General features: G+C 32.6%; 1 protein-coding gene across 1 annotated transcript in view; it reads left to right on the top strand.

The window, feature by feature from the left end:
* LOC123697323 (connectin-like) overlaps positions 1-11,355 on the top strand; it is an 80,252-nt gene extending 68,897 nt beyond the window's left edge. Inside the window, exons 3-4 of the mRNA XM_045643794.1 lie at positions 7,986-9,046; positions 10,019-11,355. Of these exons, the coding sequence (XP_045499750.1) occupies positions 7,996-9,046; positions 10,019-10,506 (1,539 nt within the window). The 5' untranslated portion in view covers positions 7,986-7,995 and the 3' untranslated portion in view covers positions 10,507-11,355. The remainder of the gene's footprint in view (positions 1-7,985; positions 9,047-10,018) is intronic.
* Positions 11,356-22,337: the final 10,982 nt, after the last annotated feature.

The raw sequence follows: 22,337 nt of genomic DNA on the forward strand, positions 1-22,337 counted from the left end.
CGACGATTTGGTATTTTTGATTATAGCCAAAGAAGTTTCACTTCTGACACGCGTGCTCAGCACACACGCTCTTTTTTCAATTCAAAATGTTCTATTCGATATCACGACATAGTATAAAACAAAGTCGCTTTTTCTGCCCCTATGTCCCTTTAAGCTTAAATATTTAAAGCTATGTAACGGATTTTGATGCGGTTTTTTTAACAGATAGAGTGATTCAAGAGGAAATATTTAGTATATAATTTATTAGGTTTTAGACAAAGCGGGTGAAGCCGTGGGCGGTAAGCTAGTTGTTGATGAATAGAATAGGCTAGCTTTGCCGAGTTGTAAAACCATGTAGGAGACATTAAACGCAACCAAATTGGCTTCTAATTAGGCACATCGAGTGATCCGTAGCGATACGTCCTCTGCTGCAACAAGATTAACAATAGTGTATGCACTATCGTCCTAATTGTGTGTCCCTTGTGTAGATGCATTTCTGTTTCATTGAACAGTTATTGATTTTGAAGTGAGTCTTTAGGCGCGGGCAATACCAGCACATCATGGAGTAAAGTCGATTTTTGTCTTGAATTGTGTCGAAAAAGAAATATGTACCTTATAATACTATAGTATAAGGTATATATTTGCTTCACATGAAATGTATTTTATAAGCCTCACGGGAACTTTAAAGCTGCGCGCCATTCATAAGAATAAAACTCACGACTTTATGTGAAAACTGCAAGCTCTTGTTAGTTTGGAAAATCATATAAAACGTATAATAGTTTATGCTTTCATACGTTAAATCATTTATTTCTACAAACAAGTGAATTTTTTGCAAGAATTATCTTAATGAAATTCTCAAGTTTTTCGTTAGATTTCTTTATGAGCTTTGATATCGTGTCCTTAAAAGACCAGTTATATAAAATAAAATAAAATGTTCTATTATTAGGTATATAACATTTATTAACTCTTATATTTACTACTATTATTAATATGTAATAATATAACATAACTCGCATTTACTTATTCGAAACACAGATAATGTATTTTACTAGACAGTTTACAAAAATAGACAGAGAGGGAAATGCAAAATAATAATAAAATGTAAGAAACAAACAGCTTAAAACTGCGAAAAGTGCGACCGTGCTTTCTCTTGCAAAGTGGGTCTTCGAGTGTTATGAAAAAACAATGATTTTCTTTTTAAAATACAAAATATTTTGACTATTTAACGCATTTAACCAAAAAAATAAGTAATTTTTTCTTCCTTATTTGTAAACGTACATGTAGGTACCTATTGGTGCATTGTATGCACAAAAAAGTTAAAATAAATGTTTTCTTCATAACTAAATGCCAAAACTCCACTCACAAAGAAAGATTTATTCAAAAAGTCTTTATAATGTAAACGGTACATACTATTAAGGATTACGTACTTAGTGTCGTAATTACATTGTATATTAAATTATCGCGAGCGGTAATCCGATTAATGAGAAAGGTGTAATCGAAAATATTTTACTTGTATTTACTTTAAAATTTAATCATGTTTCGTGTGATTACAAATTCACATAACCACGGATAAAGAGCGTGACGGAGAGGCTTATACAGGGACGGATTTAGGGTAATATAGTTTCCTTTCTTAATATTCATAATTCAATTCATAATCTGTGTCTTTTGTTCGTGTCGGTATTCCTGTCATAATACTGAGAACGACAGAGAAGGGAACATGGGTTTTGCGCTCGTACTATTAATGTATATCGTATACTGTTAAATAAACAAAAATTAATTTAACTGGTCGTAATTTAATCAAAAGATGTAAAATATATTTTTTTCCTGTACCAGTTATTCCAATAGTATAACTATTGGATATTTTTACTGTGCGTATTGAATTTGCAACTTCTCAGCAATAAGTTTAATAACTCTTAATATTTTGATTTAACTGATCTTCTTAATTTAAATAAAGTAATAATATATTAAAGTTTGTTACACATTTTACAGTTGTTTTTATTCACTGCACGTGTACGTATTGAATCCCAGATATAGAACGTCGATGTGCCCTTGCAATTAAAGAATCAGTCAGTATAATCTATTTGACCTGTATAGAGAAAGGGACCGTGCTTTTATATTTAATTTGTGTAATTTGAGTCCCAGATTAACCCTTCTTAACCTGAACAAATATTCAGGACGCCGTCAAGATAGGATCCTAATGCGCATTTGAACAAATTAGTTGTCACGTTTTTTCGTAAAGGCAATGCCAAAGCGGGGAAATTAGCTCTGAAAAGGATATTAAAGAAACTTTTTTTTGTATATTTTCAGTTCTAATAACAGTGAAGATTTGGTTAGTCATTGAACAGATAACATAGTTTTCGAAACGATTTCTTTAATGGTTGTAGCTATTCAGATTAAGAAATAGTGTTTAGGCAATTAGTAGATATTTTTACTGTACGTCTAAGTTACGTTAAGTTTGCAACTTGTCATATAAAAATAACTCTTAATATTTTACTATTTTAAAGTTATTCAACACTCCTCTACTATTTATTATAATACAATATGTAACGTAGACAAACAACGGAAGCAAAGATTAATAAATCCGAAGCTCTCAGTCAACTTGCAACGAAACAAATTGCCCAACAAGATAATCCGTGACGTATAAGACACTGTCATCTTAATTTGTCTACATATCACGTCAAATTGATGGGCGCAATGAATCAGCGTCCACAACAAGTCGCGGCACGTGCGAGTCCGGCCCTGTACACAATCTCATTAAGCACATTGAATCGGGTCTGTCCTTAAGCCTCAAAGGGATTAGCGGATGTGTTAACGTTGTTTAATTATTTAGTCGCAGTTTTGTAAGGCCTTAATGATTTTAAGTGATAGTTATAGGCGATAGGTTAGTGTCAGGGTCGGAATGGTTTACACACTATGTGAGTTCTGGTGAGTTCTGTGGTGCTTTGTGCGCTTGAATGAATATGCCTAGCTACATTAATAATTGTATTTTTATACGTCTGCTAACTCATTAAAACATTTCTTATGAAAACTGTTTTGATTTTTTTTCGACGATTATCGAAACTGTAAAAAATTACACGGTCTACGTAAAAAAATAAACATGATACTTTTAAAAGCTTTCATTCTATAATATCACTCTCACTTCCCTGAAATTCAATTAAAACATAAATTTACAAAATATAAATAAAACCATTTGCGTTCTGAATAAGATCCATCATATCAGGCACAATAAATGGATTCTCATTTCCCACGAAAAATGTATTGCACACGACTCCAATATTTTCCACCGAAATTTTCTTAGACACACATGAACAGGCAATAAATAACGGGAATGTCTATTTACAAGCAACATTTCTATAAATCAGACAACCCATTTAAAGGACAACACGTTATAGGTCCCTTTCTAAATGCTCCTTAGAGGAAAGATAGGTTGAGACAAAAAGGGCAAATGTAACAGATGCCAGAATTGATGTGATTCTAATCCGGCACGTAGTACACTGCTGGTGTATTAGAGGGTAGAGAGCAGAACTTAAGCATAAGGAGCAATGTACTGCAGAAGGATTAGATTGCCGATTTCGGTAGCAATAATCTTGAAAACCGTTTTGCGTTAAGCGGCAAATGATAAAGGGTCTCTCCCTTGATACGGGAGAGATTTATTACTTAAAATCTCTTGTGGAATGGATAAACTTTAGTTTTAAAAGTTTATTGAGTGAAGGTGTTTAACTGGTTAAAGTGTGGAGTTTTTCGAAACTAGCGCAAAGTAAGGCGAGTGATAATGGTCAAGTCTTTTCTGCAGTTCTTAGAAATTATTCTGTATTAGTTCTTAACTTATAATAATTCTGCTAAGCAGTTAAAATTACTGATATTATTACTTTCAAGTTATTCAACCTATTCGTTGTTTCCAATAATGTTTTCTTAATCCATACTAATATTATACTAAATGAGAAAGTAACTCTGTCTGTCTGTCTGTTACTCAATCACGCCTAAACTACTGAACCAATTTTCATGAAATTTGGTATGGAGATATTTTGATACCCGAGAAAGGACATAGGCTACTTTTTATACCGGGAAAATGACGCAATCCCTCGGGAACGGGAACTATGCGGGTTTTTCTTTGACTGCGCGGGCGAAGCCGCGGGCGGAAACCTAGTATCTAATATTCGACAATACAATTTCGATAAGATCCAAAAAATAGTTGAAAATTGTATCACAAACGTAATAATAATATCTTGTTCAATTTAAGGTAGGTACGCAGGTAACTTATAAAAGGTACTTTATAAAATAAAGTATTTTTCTTTTGAAGTGAAACTTATTTAGGTGCGTTGAGAGTAAAATTTCAAGCTCGCGTCATAGCAATCCATCACGTCATGTAGTAAGGCGACGATTTGGTATTTTTGATTATAGCCAAAGAAGTTTCACTTCTGACACGCGTGCTCAGCACACACGCTCTTTTTTCAATTCAAAATGTTCTATTCGATATCACGACATAGTATAAAACAAAGTCGCTTTTTCTGCCCCTATGCCCCTGTAAATATTTAAAGCTATGTAACGGATTTTGATGCGTTTTTTTAACAGATAGAGTGATTCAAGAGGAAATTTTTAGTATATACTTAATTAATAGGTTTTAGACAAAGCGGGCGAAGCCGCGGGTGGTAAGCTAGTTGTTGATAATACATCTGTGAACATGAATAAGCTAGCTTTGCCGAGTCGTAAAACCATGTAGGAGACATTAAACGCAACCAAATTGGCTTCTAATTAGGCACATCGAGTGATCCGTAGCGATACGTCCTCTGCTGCAACAAGATTAGCAATTGTGTATGCACTCATGTCCTAATTGTGTGTCCCTTGTGTAGATGCATTTCTGTTTCATTGAACAGTTATTGATTCTTAGAGGCAGCGCAAATGTGGCAAAATCAGCGAATTTTTAATTGTTAAACTATTTTCGACATTGTCCTTTTTGAAATAGCATTATGAAAATTAATTTTATTTTAATGAGAACTATGACTAACTAACTTAACTTTTATGTTTATAGTTTGACAGTGAAATATGCGCTGCGCTGCGCTTCGCCATTAATATCTGCGCCGGCCCTTAGTATGAAGAAATTTTTGTATAGAGTAGCTGACCCATCGACTACACTGACCCGACAGACGTGCTGTCTTCGTGCAAATTATTGTCAAATAGCCGTTAAGATTTCGCATTTTCTTGATTATTAGCCGCAAATTTATTAAGGTTTTCTTACATAAGATCCTAAGACAAACAAACTCATCAAAATGGAAATCGTCAGTCGTTCACGCGTTGCTATGACCATAGGAATTCAGTTTTATATAGGTATAGAGATGAATGAAATGGCGTTTCAACCGAATTCAAAAGAGGAGATTCTCAATGCGACTGTATTTTTTTTGGGTTTGTTATCTTTCTTAAAAGCTTAGGGAGTACAAAGGCTTTTGGTTCTACGCTCACGCGTTTATCAATATACTAAATACTTTCTAGATGTATACTCAAAGTCACACATTTATTTATTGAATTAGAAAGACTTTTGAATCATGAGATAGATTTACTATTTACCACTTTTAGAAAGCAGTTTATACAGAGAAGTGGCAAGAAACTATAGGAGGTAGTTACTTTTTAAAGTCATGTTAATGTTGTAGAATAATTAAGTGAGGAATTGTTTCATACATCGGTAAAACGCGCTCCATATAATTTGTATTTAACTACATGTTTGCTCCAGTTTCACCTGGTTCCAGATTAATCAGTATTAAACCTGACTGCGATATGTTCGTCAAATTTCAGCGGTATATTAGTTTTTGTTAATCAGTCATTGACGACCATAATATTGCGATTGAATAGTCTCTCTCTAGTTTTGTACCTATGTGTTTGATTGAGATAGCATACTAGCTGCGCTCCGCGGTTACACTCATGATGATACATAGCATATAGCCTTTCTCGATAAATGGGCTATCTAACACAGAAATAATTTTTCAAATCAGACCAATAGTTCCTGAGATTAGCGCGTTCAAACAAACAATTTTTTTGAACCTAACTATGGTATCATTATTGAAAATTACGATCTAGCCATATACTATAGGCTAATCAGTAATATAAATCTCACTTAATTAGCTAGGTAAAGTATGTCTAAGAACGTGTCGTGAACTTTTCAATATCTATATATAAGGCGAAGACAAGTTCATGTGTTATGAATAGCACTCGATATAATACACCAATACATCACTATATCACAAATAAACAAACAAACTCTTCAGCTATATAATATTTGTATAGATTATCTACTTCTAAATTAACTCAAAATTATCCACATATAAAATTTCAAATTTAACATGACATGCTGAAAGATCGCACGCCCCATGCGGTTTGTTAGTATGTATTGAATAAACCCATCCAAAATATCCAGCTAATTACAAAATTACCGGTATACATCGTCAGAAGCGTGAATAGATAAAATGAAACGCAAAATAGCAGAGCGTTAAAATCAATATCCAGGGTATTCAATAGAGCCTTATTGTTTAGGCTCGCCACAGCGCTCGTAACCTAATTCTGGAAGCGCTTTGAAATTCAAATTTAGAAACGCACAAGCATATTGTTGCTTATCTATACCGGTACAGACTATATATTTGTTGAGACGTTAAAACACGGTAGCTCCCTGGCTTTATTTGGTGTGCAAATGAAACCAATATTGTCTTGCCAATTTCGGTGGCAAATGGTTACTCGTAGATTAAAGGAGGACTAATACCTAATTATTTTTTATCAAAAAATTTAACCGCCTTCAAATGGTCAGAACTGGATAAAATGTAAATGGGACCAACTGAAAGGTACCAACTTTTAGGTATATAAAAAATACGGTTGATATAGTGAATATTTCGACGGTTGATAAATGTTAAGGAATAAGAGAAGTTAAGTGTAGTTGGTTATTGGTTGATTGTTTACTTTTAAAAGGAAATAAGTAAGACAATCGACGTAACATTTATTTTATTTATAAGTACTTGAAATTCATGGTACACGAGAAATGGATTTCTTTCGCACCTGGTGCCGTCTCACGGCAGTAATTGTCTAGAGCGGATTTTCTTATAGAAATAGGCTGGAAGGATAGACTGTATATCTGTTTATTTTCTAACTTCACTGAATGTTGATTTGTTCGTCTTTTTGGTGTAAAGGAAATTGCTGACCTAAGTGCCTCTATGAGTAAAAACTAAAGAGATTGTCTTGTAAGGGATCTTCCTTGCGGTTCAGAAATCCATAGCATCTATTTTTTGTAAGCGCAAAGAAACGCTTACTCGAGTAGTTCTATTGTTATTTATTTTTAACTTACATTTAAAAAGATCCAATGTCCTAGCTACTTTATTCTTCTATACCATTGTTCTTTCAACAATGTGCTGTAATTGTATTATAGTTCTTTTGTGCTGTGATATAGGATTTATTTTTAAATGCACTATTTCCCAACGAAGTAAGCAGCCTAATATCAGCATTGTGTACATGATAATAATATGGCTATTTATTTTGAACTAGATTCTGCCTGTGTTTATATGATACCTGGAATATACAGGGTTATACATAGTACCTATATTCCTATGTCAAACAATTTTCTATCTGCGTATCGTATTTTCAAACAATAATGGCAGTTTTCGAGGAATTCAGATAATTTAGATTGTTATTTCCAGAGCTTCATCTACCTATACAATTTTGTTTTAGCCAGTAAGGATTATTTGTTAAACGCGAGTTTATCAATATATGAGTAAAAATACCATTTGAATGGTATTTTGAATTGGAATTCAACATAAATGATAATAAAGTCTAAACTGAATTCACACCAGGCCATTGCTAACATTTATAAAGTTATATGCATTAATTATACAATTGAATATTAATTTAGCTTTGTTAATGTGACTAATTCCAGTCTAATGTTATAATGCAAATGAGATTTCCCTTAAATGTATATAAGCTTTTTACTATCAGAATATGCAGTGAATTCATGAAACTAATTTCATTTGTTTCAGATAAATTAAAATGGAGCAGCGGGCGCTTTGGGTCACATACTTATTGATTATATTGGCTCTGGCTAATGAAATGTCATCCGCCGTACAAGCCAGGGACAATACTAAACGAAGGACAAAAGAAAAAGGCGGCTTCCAAAAAAACATTTGCGACATCACCGACAGAGATTCGAAAGTACACTGCTATTGCGAGAACACAAGGGAACCAAGAAATGCGACGAAGGCCGAGTGCTGGGTTTTCAACGGAGGCATTCCTCGGGACGACCTCATCTGGCAAAGTTTCGCGTCACAACCGACTTTGCAAACTTTGTCTTTCAACGTTCGAGTTGACGGCGCGTTAGGCTACGTGCCAACCAAAGCGCTTCAGTACTTACAAAGGCTTCGATCCATAAACATAAAGTACGGAAACATAGTTGATGTTGCCCCATTTGCCTTAGCGAATCTGACTAATTTGAAAGAAGTGTCACTCTCTCAGAACCAAATTGAAACCCTCCAGCAATACGCGTTCGCTTACCTCCCGAACCTGACTGTAATCAATTTGGAAGACAACATGATCCTCGAAATTGGAAAAGATTCATTTTTCGATCTTCCGAAATTGCAAAAGCTGACGCTCACCAAAAACAACATAACGACGATTAGCAACGGAGCCTTCCAACACGCGTTCAATCTGTTGGAATTGGACCTGAACAAAAACAGCATATTCCATTTGAACCGTCACACGTTTGATGGATTGGCGAACTTGCGGAAATTGGATCTCAGGAAGAATCGCATTTACAATTTGACCGAGTTCACGTTTGCCGAATTGTGGAATTTACAAGAGTTGCTTTTGGGGAAGAATGAAATAAAGTACATATCGGCGCGGGCGTTCGACGGGCTGTCGCAGCTCCGGAAGCTGTCCCTCGATGACAATAAACTGGCCGTGATCCCCTCTGGCCTGTTCGAAGGAGTCCGAGGCCTGAGCGCCCTCGATCTGCGTTCCAATGAACTACACGCGTTGACTTTCGACAACATAAAACCCATATTGGATAATTTGAAACCCCCAAACAGCAATTTGCTTCTCGAAGGTAATGAATATTTAGTACTGCCTCATATGTTCTATAATGAGTTCGAAAACATTTTGAATGTTTAACGAGAAGAATTTGAGATACCGCTAAAGTTTAATACAGTTAGAAGTTTGTTCATTTATGATTCCGCGGGGCGCAGATATCTTTGCAATAAGTAGTTTTGGTACATACGTATGTCTAATTAAACAAGATTTATCCACGTGTAACATATTATTATCGTAATTTTACTAATGATGAAGCATAATTATCCAGACATTTCTCTTTGGCAAATTTACACATTTAAAATATATTAGATAAAGACAGCCATTAAACTTCTTCGAAACGAACGTATATATACAAATTCAGTTCCATTATGATGAATATTCCCGTATGGCAAATGTCAAAATTGCTTGCTCCATAGCTTTCTAAAATCACAACCAAATTATACTCATAATTATGTTGTTGACTATAATATATTTGATTAAAATTTACACCAACATACCTACAATCATTGGATAAATAACAACCACAAAACATGTGACCAACAATAATAATTTATTGACATTACCGATACGCCCTCAAGCCACAATGACCCAAATAAAACGTAACAAAGAAAATATTTACGTCACCGTTTAACAAGAATTGTCATAAAAATAATGTTAACAAAACTTTTACTCCCAGGGCCGGCTAAAGTTACTTCAGAATTGTCTCCTGAACATTTGTCATGCGCTACATGATAAAGGACGCCAAGAAAAAGTTTTCTGAAAAATTGTGGGCCATAATATTGTTTGAGAGAAGTTAGAAATCCAATATTTTATATATGTATCTTCCATCTTGATATCGCTCATGAAATCGTTCGCGTTTAAGTATATTATTCTGCCATACGATCGTAGTCATAACAGTAAGCTTTGGAATATTTTTTCGTCGTATTGCAAAACGAGTTCAATTCAGTTTTGTTGATGTATGTTAATTAGTTTTTAATTCTGCTTACAGAGAACAACTTCGTTTGTGACTGCAGACTGAAATGGATGCATTCATTACGTAACGAGACGAAAAGTCAAAGCACCAAGGACTCCCTTGACGGAGTTACATGCAAAATGGATACGCCAATAGTTAGTTCAGCTTACAACAAGATGTCTGATGATACAAAGATCAACTATAGTTTGGAAATATTGCACACCAGCGCCACTGTTGAAGTGGTGGACAAATTTAACACTACAGATAGGAAACTTGATGAGAACGATAGCAGCGAAGGAAAGAAGGGGGTTAAGAGGAACGTTCTAAAGATCCCAGCGGAAAATTTGCCTTGTCCTAAAGAAACTATGACTACAACAGAGAGCCCACCGTTCATTGTAGACCCAGTGATACCAATACAGAATGAAATGAAAACCTTTAGATTTCACGACATTAATTCCGCTGAACGAGTTTCCCTTACAAGCATTCTAGTCTGGAGTGTGTCTTTTATTTTTTTCAACACTTAGGTTATATTGCCAATATTCTAGTCATTATGAATGAGGTATAGACTTTTAATCTAACAAAATATGTATATAACGATTGTGAAATACGCTAATCAACAGAATATAAATTCAATTATATATGACAAAATTAATTTAACTATTTCATTAATAGAAATAGGTTTTCCAATAGATGTTAATTAAGTGATTATTCTAGGGTAATAATAAATAACAGTATTGTAATATAGTGCCCCATCTTGTAAATAATAATGGTAAATAACATAGAATATTATAAACCAATGCGTAAGAATATTATATTATAGTTAAACTACATTATTTTTCACCAATTGTCTAGTCAAATCTCAATTTATGGTTTACACATTTTCAAAATATTATCAATTACGATGCAGTGATTTCTGGTAAAAGGTGTTTTAAATAGTAGATAATATTTACCGAAACAGGATAAAAATTAATGTTTAATGTAATTAGTGTATTTTAATTGAGCTTATGAATTGATCTAGTCAAAATATATCTATGATTGGTATAATAATTTTAAAGGTTTTTATTATAATAGACGAAGAGTACCTACATCAAAAAAGGGGTCTCTATTTCTGATATCACTTGAGACAAACTGAATTGTTTGTTTATTGAAATTCATTATAGTATAAAAATATTGTAACTTAATGTAAAGAATTCAAGCCTTTATTAAACAATTCTGCTTAAGAATTAATAATCAGACACTGAAATAAAATGTATTTCAAAGACTATTTTATGAGATAAAATTGAAACAGATTCGGCATTGAATGTCCATGATATTTAACCTTTTTGTTTTCAATGAATAAGTTCGCAATGAAAATTAAAAATGTAATAAATGTATTGAGTATAGAAAAAAAGATCCGAACATTTTATTATCATCGTCTTTTTTTATGTCTACATAAAATAAAATAGATTTATAAATGTTGAAAAAAAATAGAACCGAATTCACCCCTAATTTCCGGAAAGACTTAGATAATTTTAGCATTCCTTTTTTTAACTTTAAGTAGAAGTAAGCAAGTAAATGTGTTTTGTCTATCTAAAAAGCAATTGTGTAATTTCGTCTTTTAGTGTATTTAACGTTTTAAATGTTTTAATAATATGTTGTATAAGATATTTTGACAAAGCGTTTTTGTATCAAATAAATGTGTACATTTTTCAAATTGGTTTTATTTTTGTAACTCTATCCTATAATAGGTACCTATCTACACTAATATTATAAAGAGGAAAAATTTGTTTGTTTGTTTGAATAGGCTCATAAACTACTGGACCGATTTTAAAAATTCTTTCACCATTCGAAAGCTACATTATCCATGAGTAACATAGGCTAGGTTTTATCCCGGAAATCCCACGGGAACGGGAATTATGCGGGTTTTTCTTTGAAAACGCGGGCGAAGCCGCAGGCGGAAAGCTAGTATACCTATATACTTATCTACACTAATATTATAAAGAGGAAAACTTTGTTTGTTTGATTGTAATGAATAGGCTCATAAACTACTGGACCGATTTTGATGAAATTTGGCACAGACAATCTTTAGACCCTGTGAAAGAACATAGGCTACTTTTTATTGCAAAATATGTACCACGGGCGAAGCCGAGGCGGACCGCTAGTACTATTACCTACTACCGCTAGTAGTATATTATAATCATAGTGTCACATTATTTCAATTCGATTAAATAATTGAGAATCTTTTAAGAAATAGCCTAACATCGATACATCCTAAAAGTAAGAAACTCATGTAAATTTGTAATCAAACTAATCTGAAACGACTCGACCGATTTTTTATGATTTCAATTAGTGGGTTTCTCTTAGAACAAGGTTACTATGATCACTTAAAAATAGATAAAATAGATGGCAAACAACGTGTGCCGAGTAAGTTAGTATATGAGTTGATTTTAATTCCTACACACTAATGAGTACTAAAGCGTGTAATAATCAGAAATTATCATATTATTATGATTATTTTACTAAAGGAAATTAAACTTATGATTATATCAACAAATACTGAACTTATTAGTACTATTAATAATTTATAATTATTCAGAGAGAAAAAACAAGTAAAGCAAGGGCACATTACTAGCAAGTTATTATTTGTGAGAAAGAGCTTTTAAAGGCCCGCATCACTTTGTGAGGTAAAGGCTTATCAAGAGAAAATAATATTAAACATTTAATAAATGAATTTCAGAACAACAATAAACATTCGTGATCATCCGAAATTATCTGTGAGGATAGATTTTTAAGCCTCGCAGAAATTGTATTTATCAGTTTTGATTTTCTTCGGGGAATGCTAGAAATTTGTGATCAACCTACAACCCGCATTATCGATTGTACTTAGAAAAAGCTATCTAATCCTACCTACTTAATATAATAATACCTAAATGCGAAACTGTCTGTCTATCAGACTGTCTGTTTATTTATTTCTTCTTCAAGCCTCTTCCACTAAACCGATTTGAAAGAAATTTGCTACAGATATAGCACGACTCCAGAAAGGACAAAGAATAGGTCTTACCTACTCCGGAAATACCATGGTTTACTTTTATTACGCGTGTGAAGTCGCGGGCGGAAATCTATTATGTAATAAAAAATGTTAATTATATAAAAAGGATATGCCATAAGTACGTAGGTACATCAAACATACCTACATCTGATGAGCCTTGTTAATTTTCATCAACATAGTAGATTAATTAGCCGTGAAAGAGTGGGCAAAAACGGGAAAGGCCAATATTTTTCTTGTTTTCTTTATGAAACAACCATACAGAAATACTAGCTGCGCTCCGTGGTTTCACCCGCGTGGCTCCGCTTCTGTTGGTCTTAGCGTGATGATAATATAATATAGCCTATATAGCCTTCCTCGATAAATAATAAAAATATACCTACCTACCTATGTATTTGTACTTTTTCGTACGAACGAAAGAACTGAACCAATTTTGAAGAAATGTTCCTTGAAGATAGATTATACACTGGCAATGAATATGCAATAGCGAGAGGATGCAATTTTTTTTACGAAAATAGGACTTGATGCTAATAGGGGTTGTTGTAAAAGTTTCGTTGCCAAACAAACGAAGCCAACTGTATAAAACTTCTCATTTATTAAACTCTACATTAAATCTTAAATACTTTTAAATAATCTTTATGCACTTTTCATGTAACTAAGATAATATAATATAGTTACATGAAAAATTATAATATAGGTAAAGATATTTTCGACATACCTAATTCGTAGATAGCAAAAGCATTAAAGTAAATACACAGAAATTACTTACGAATAAAATAATTTAATTGTACATATTACACTTTAACTACAACTTCTATTACATGAAAAACAATCAATACAGAGGTTTTATAGATACAGTATTAAATCTTCTCAGACAGTTTCTTAATGAGCCACCACAACTCTTTAAAACACTATTTCCGTACTCAACCATAGCTGAAATAAATCTGTATTAAATAAACACCACCTATAAATTTCCTCTAAAGCTATGGCTTAAAGATACGTGGTGTCTTAAGAGCATTAAACTTAATTCTTACCCAATCTGATAGTGAACTAGTATTAGTTTGTGTTCAAGAGAAATTGCTCGGTTTTAATCGGATTTGTTTAAAAATACATGTGTACTGTAGATAAACTTTTGGTTCTAAAATAAAACATGTCTTATACAGGGTAAAAGCTCAAAAGCTAACTCAAAAGAGGTTATAGTTTTGCATACGCTGAGTACGTAAAAAAATACTTATAAGATTATTCCAGACGCATTTTTTTTCAAATATATGAATTCCTTAAAACTCTATATTTACACCCATCACAAGCAACCCGCTCAACTTTGCCACCAGCACGTGAGCCACAATATTATAATTATATGTTTTCATATACAAAATGCTTACATTAGAGAAGTTTTATGCAAAACTACAAGTTCCTTCGCGCTTAGTAGGTACCTATACCAATAGTGGGACACCCTGTATAGAAGTTATAGCGTGGCTTTTATTTAAGTTATTTTATATTCATTAATAAAACCCTGTCGATCCATGTGAAAATAAAAGCTTCCTTTTTAAAACAAAAGTTTCTTTTATTCTATGTAAACATTTAATTAATGATCCTTCATTAGATATCATAGTAAAAGTACCTACGGAAGTTAAGTGCGTTAAACATGGCAGCACTTTGATTTATGCATAGTTTTACTTAAACTGGATCTATTACATACTTTTTAGATAATTCTATTAATGTAAAAGTCTATATTTTATATCTCACTATAGTCTAAAAAGATGTGTCGCCTCAAAAAGTATGGAGAAAATGCATAGCAGAATTATTAATCGTCCTCTCTTTACTTTTGAGCGACATAATATCGTATTTATTACTTCCTAACTTTTATTACTCCCAGGGAGCGAAAGGACCTCTGGGATCTTCTTACTAAGGGGGCGATCTAATCTATATAAAATTGAAGGGGTAGATTGTGTATATGGTAAAATTGTAAGGGATGTAAGGGAGAGGGATGGAAGTTTTCTTATGGGACTTGTTTTAGAGGTTCTTACGATTTTTTTAAACCTCACGATTTGTATTTTGTTTATAAATGCTACAAAAATAAACTATAGATATATAGTAGTCAATTAAAATGAAATCGCCCATTGTTTATACATTTTTGTTTACCGGGATTTAAAGCGAAGACTTTATATTTATTTTATTTTATTTTTTTAGGTCATCAAACAGCTGTTACAGATAAAACTTAGAAATACGATATAGGTATCGTATTATAGTAATATAAAATATTTAGCAATTGAATGTGAGAGATAATTATTAGGATAACATAACATGTCGCGGAAGAATTCCAACCAATATCCGCGGCCCCATCATTAAAGAGGATCGACAGAACACAGTGGGGTTTTAGTCGGTAAGAATCCGACATAATCCACGGCTCCTTCCCCGGGGGCTGTGGGTATCTTTGGAAGATTTCCCCACTTTTATAAAAAAAATGAAAACATAACATATCTACGTAGGTATACTATCAATTTCGCGTCAAGTAACATTAAATTGAAATTTAAAGGACGAATTTTATCACAAAATCATTTATTACTTCCTTTTCTTAAAGTATTTTAACTCCAACTACTAAAATACTAGTTATACAGGAACATTTGTAGGTCAGCTGAGTTGGTAACTTGTAAACTGAGGGTCGTGATCAACACTCGCAAGTTTGACAATTTAATGCGGTTTTATGCGACTCAGTAATAACTGAGAAACTGCAAACGAGACGGGTGAAATATTAATGTGTTGCAATATGAGGTGTTATTTTAATTGAGTTCTAGAATGTGTTAATAGTTTATTTCTTCTACTACTTTCGTAGAGTAAGTATCATAATCGGAAAGTAAGGAAAAACAAGTAAAAGTAATTAAATGATAGCTTATAATTCTGGTAAAGAAACTACATTACTACAAAATACCTATCTATCACAAAAATCCGTTCAGGGGGTTTTGTGTGTAGAGTAACAAATAATAAATATACATTTTACATACATTCTCACAAACTTTTTTTTAAATTGAATTCCTATTATATTAGAAGGATTTACTGGGATAAAATTTGACTAGTATGCAACACTATCCATTAAATTCATAATAAATAAATGTGGTTGCAAAATAACTATTGGTAACAGAGAACGTCCACTTTTTGGAAGGGTAACATTATTTTTTATTTCGTAATAAGCTAAATTTGCTAGTAAATTACAGTAAATTCCCAACATCATACATCACTATTTAAACTCTCCAATCATCATTACATGAACGTTTCTCAAATACAAATGCAAAATAGTCTAACAATAGACTTCGATTCAAGTCGAGTAGACACTTGTTAGTAACAACTTCGATTGAGTGTGGCTTACTCAGACTTAGATCCAGTATTGGTGGAGTAAACCATGTACCTGTAGGAGGTAAAGTCCTGTTGCAGTAGGATTAAATAATTATATTATAGTTTTTCGCTAAATAATAAGATCTGTATGTGAATATGAAAGTACAAAAAAAAAGAATGAATGAAACAATTCAATACAATATTTACTTATAAATAAGAGATAAAAAACCATACACATATCAGCAAAGTTTCCACTAAAAATTGTAATAGTATATAGTACCTTCTCTAACTTCAAACTTGCGTAAATACATCATTACACGCGCCTCCAATCCCATGCAGCCTCCAATGAGGGTACACGCCATCACAGAACTGATATAGTTCTGTGGACGCCATAATCGACGACAAGTGTATTAAAAATTCCAACGATAGCATTGTATGTAATATAAAGAATAAAGATGTATCGGCACAGACAAAGCATAAACAAGGTTTTAAACGCGCCAACTCACCCGTAAAAACAACGATTATATCAACCCGCTTAGCCTTTCAATTCCCACCACGTCGTGATAACGTATCAGCCAATCTAAACAATAATGAGAACATTTGTAATTCTCCAGCAAACGGGATGAAATTTATTAGATCGGCTTAATGAGCTTTAGGGACATTTGCATCTTCGAGACGGGAATTAACGGGCGGACGGTAAAAGTGTCAAAAAGTGGGGCTTTTTAACGATTAATTTACGGTTGAGGTTACAATGTGTTCAGGATTTTGAGGGATTTAATTATGCGATATCTGAATGAATTTTAATATTATATTTTAATGGTCTGAAATGTTTATGAGGTAAAATATTCGTTTTTATTTTACCATTACCATTTGCGGTTTTGCACGCTTTGACTATAACATTACAAACTATATACTAAAACCTTGAATTCTATTTTACAAGTTTCTTATTCTCTTGAATCACTCTATATATTAAAAATAGCCGCTTCAAAATGCGTTATGTATTTTTAAGGGTTTATGCATATAGGTACATCGCGGCGGACAGACAGCGACAGCGACGTTGTTTTATACTATGTAGTGATGACATCATCCTATTTAAATAAAATTAATGAAAAAAACTGAGACTATTGTACGTAATAAACATAAACATAGAAAAGGAATAACTCTACTATTCAAAAAGGTAAGTAATTTTAAATGTAAAGATAATATATCAAGCCTTATAATAGGTATGTAAGTAATGCATAATTTTAACTATTCGAAGTAAAACTTACTACTTCCACTCTTTATAATACAATAACTTCTGGAGTAAAACGTAATAAAAATTGACATAGTTTAATTGATTTAACAGTTAAATAAAATAACAAATTCACATATGGCCATAAATTTAAAAAGGGTTTATTTTTAGAACTTTAGGTCCTTTAGGTCCATAAAGTTAGGACCCTTGGGGTTGACCGCAATAAATAGTGGCTTGGAATGGCATCTTTCTATCTTTGATACTTGAAGGGTCCTAACTCCTCCCTTGTGTATTGATAGCTTTTAATCGATGTGATTTAATTCGATTATTACCAAATAACTTGATGTGATAGAGACAGAAGATATTTTCTATCTATACTAATATTATAAAGAGGAAAGGTTTGTAATTATGTATGTATGTATGGTTTTCACGCATAAACTACTAGACCGATTTCAATGAAATTTAGCACACATATAGATTGTAACTTGGATTAACACATAGGCTAGGTTTTATCCCGGAAATCCCACGGGAACGGGAGATACGCAGGTTTTTCTTTGTAAACGCGGGCGAAGCCGTGGGCGGAAAGCTAGTTTTAGTAAATATAATAGACAAAGGAAAATCAATAAAATTGGCTTAATTTAAATATGCTCTGATATACTTTTAATTTACCAATAACTTTTAAAACGATTAACATTCGTTATATAGAGACAAGAAAAGATTTTAAGATAATGTTAAAAATTTCATAGTCAAAACTATTACGGCGTAACAACTGCTTTTTAAAGATTATAATAATATTTTGTATAACATAAAATATGACGTAGGTAACAAGAGGCTACTATGGCAAACTATTACAAAACGGTGAAAGTTTGTTTTATGCATAGCAGACGCTTGAAACTTTTTACACACGAACTGCTAATGGAATTAGGGCGAAACTAGACATAGAGCTGATAGATTCATGTCTAGATCTGCACCTATACTACCTATACTAAAACTATACTGATCCAGGTCAAGATACAAAGCTAGTTACTTAATTATCCATACTAATATATTATAAATGCGAAAGTAACTCTGTCTGTCTGTCTGTTACTCAATCACGCCTAAACTACTGAACCAATTTGCATGAAATTTGCTATGGAGATATTTTGATACCCGAGAAAGGACAAAGGTTACTTTTTATTGCGAAATATGTACCACGGGCGAAGCCGGGGCGGACCACTAGTTTAAAATATATTTTATTTTAATACTAACAAATTATCCAACATTAAAATTATATACAAAACATTATAATATTTAAATGCGCAATTCTACTCATTGCCGTCTTAATATAGGGAAAAGTAATTCGCTTTGAATAGCGAATTATTTTCTAAAGACCCAAGAATCTATTTAATGTGGATTATTGTCGAATACGATTTCAATGACGAAACGAAATTAAATAAAAACGTATTTAATTTCAATGGATGTCCTTTCTGTTTGAAGGTTAATTTATGGTTTGTTTTTATGTTTACCAAAGGCTATTTATATGGAAAATTTTCTTATAGAAAAGGAAAAAAAAATGTCATGTTAAAATAGTGAGGTCCTAGATTGTGTAGATATATTGGTTAAATGCATCGTTTTTCAGCCTTCTGTGCCAATCCAGAAGCATTTTATCTCGTCTAGACTAGGGATTGAACCTCGGACTTTTAGATTAATCTAACCTATAAATAACAATACGACAAAGAGGAAATATCTAAACTACAAACGGGTACATTGTTGATTAAAATGATTGTAATCGGTTTAAGAACATACACACAAATAAATAATATGTTAAAAAATTATTATTGAATTGAGATTCATTTTGTTTTCTTGGTGTGGTACTTGCAAACAGCTGCAAGACTTAAGAAAATTTTATTAGTATGGAATGACTAATTATTGAATAGATGAAGAAATAAGTGTCACAGTGTATCGTCTCCCCTTAACTAGTATCTAATCTCTGCCTTAACATTAATTTCAGTGTACGAGAAGGCATGTTTAAAAATCGTCAAGTTTTGAATCTCTACATAATATGTAGACTTAGGTCGATATCGATAGACTTAGGTCCTCTTGAAGAAGATAAATACGTCGATTTTCTTTACGTTCTAATAAAGATCAATAAATACATACAATATTCGTAGTGTAGGTAGGTTAGACAATACAAATGTGGTAGATATAACTAAGTCGTCATACGTGACTATTGAAGAAGAATTACCTCTAGATACATTCTATTAAAGATCACTATAAACACACTATACACCTACACTAGACAATATTATTCCTCCGATTTGTCCCATCTCCTCTCTATTATGCAAAGGAACAATAGATTTATTATAAATCCGTTCCCAGTTCACATGTGCTAGCAATTGAAGCATAACTGTTATTTTGTAGCGATGCATGAGTGTGCAATCAAGATAGGAAAGCTGTACGCGAACTGTTTGAGCTTTAGTTGTACTTTAGTGATGTGCTTGTATCGATAGTTGAGAGGATGGCAATTTTTTTATTCATACATCTTTAGGGATAGGAAGGATTTTGTAGCGATGCATGAGTGTGCAATCAAGATAGGAAAGCTGTACGCGAAGTGTTTGAGCTTTGCTTGTACTTTAGAGAGGGAGGGGAATACAATTTTGAATTAAGTATGTAAAAGGATTGTGCGATCTTTCATTTGCCTATTATTTATCACAAAAATAATTACTTGAAATAATTTCAATCATATAATATAATTAATGATTATATTTAAAAGTCGTGACTAAAAACCATATTTTTTTTTTTAAATAGATAAAGTGAATCATTTATTTTTTGGCATTTAAAATGGGTTACACTAGACTTTGATGGCTTATATTCTAAATATATCTTCCTTATTTTATCCGCAAACATTTTCATATTTAAATAACCACACGGTTGCTCCAGTGCCACATTTCACGAAAATTCAATTTAATCGTCATAAATATTCACAGAGCGTGCAAAATAAACAATTTGTATCACGTCAAACGACTGCACGGGGATCAAAGACACCTGACTATCTTGTCTCGAGTCGCTGAGCATGGCGTAAATAATGAGCATACGTGATTGAAATTCGATAATCGACAATCTGTAGTCGCAGCCCTATTTTATAGTTACGATTTACACCTCTTTATGACACGCTCGCTCATGACAAATTGAATCTTGCTGCCTTGTGTTAGGGTGTAATTCGGAGCGTGTCAAATTAAGAGGATTTAGGAACAAGTGTGGTGGATTTGTGTTAGAGAGTGCGAGTGACTGGACTTCAGTATGTGCGCGGGGAAGTGAATAATTTATTCTTAAGGAGTTCTTATATTTCGAGCATATAGCTTACTCGACGGTTCAGCAAAGGCCATCTTACTATTCGAGCATTCGTTGGATATTTTCTTACGTTGTAGCAAATACGGGTCGTAACTTTTACTACTGTAACCGACATGTGCTAAATGGATACTCAAGGCTAAGTATATTTGCTACGTATTATTTATAAAATAGATTGTTATATAGTATATTAATATTTAGACATAATCGTAATTCTCGTACTACCTACTATCTCTACTAAGTCACCATTTATTACAAAACAAGATTTTCAAAACATTAATTTGTAAAATGTTTTAAGTGAAATAAATGATTTATTTATTTATATTATTTATTTATTAAAATTGGAAAATAAGCTAGTATCCTGTTAGCAAAAGGCTACTGCAATGTCTACTATTTAATACCTAACAGGATCGAACATTATGTTCCACGTAATTAAACACGCATTACTTGAGTTTAAAAGGTGTTTTAACATATCTTTAAACTCAATAAACTTAGATATTAATTTCCACAGTTAACTTTGTTAACGAGTCACAAAGTTTACCACACTAAAGTACAATCGTTCGCATTTATTTTAATTGTCATTGAAAAAGTTTCAGCCGGCCCTCAAGAGGCTGCTTGAAAAATTGCTATGCATTTGCATTTTGTAATAAACGTTCTATTGAAGTTTCAATGGTAGCACTTTTTAGTTATTTTTAATCTGTCCTATTTGTTCTAACTCTTTGAGATTGTAGAACTTTTATAATCGCGCTTTTTCGTACCGTTTAATTATTTAATCAGGGCAATAAGACTTCATTATTTTATTCTTTATTATTAATTCTATAGGCCTTGTGCTTTTATTAAAACAACTAGCGGTCCGCCCCGGCTTTGCCCGTGGTACATATTTACGTCTTCTCTACATAAGAACCATCCTCGTACTTCAAGGAATATAGCAAAAAAATTATTATCGAAATCGTTTCAGCCGTTCACACGTGATGCCGTGACAACGCGAAACGGGTTTCATTTTTATATATAAGACTAGCAGTCCGTCCCGGCTTCGCCCGTGGTACATATTTACGTTTTATCTACATAGGAACCATCCTCGTACTTCAAGGAATATAATAAAAAAAGAATTAACGAAATTGGTTCAGCCGTTCTCAAGTTATGCGCTTACCAACACATTTTGGGATTCATTTTTATATTATAGATATAGATGTAATAGAGCACATTAAAATTCTCTGTTACGTTATATAATTATACTGTTATTTAATATATTATATTATTAATATTATTAGGAACGAGGAAAATGTGTACCTATCTTGTATGTTTTTCTCTTTTCTTTTTCTTATTTTCTGTACCTATGTGTGTGTTAAATAAAGAATTAAAATAAAATAATGTTTGACCAACGAAATATATAAGGTATTGTGTATTATATTCACTAGTATTTTAATCCTTATAAAGGAGCA

This window comes from Colias croceus, chromosome 14 (assembly GCF_905220415.1).
Source record: "Colias croceus chromosome 14, ilColCroc2.1".
In the NCBI taxonomy this organism is placed as follows: domain Eukaryota; kingdom Metazoa; phylum Arthropoda; class Insecta; order Lepidoptera; family Pieridae; genus Colias; species Colias croceus.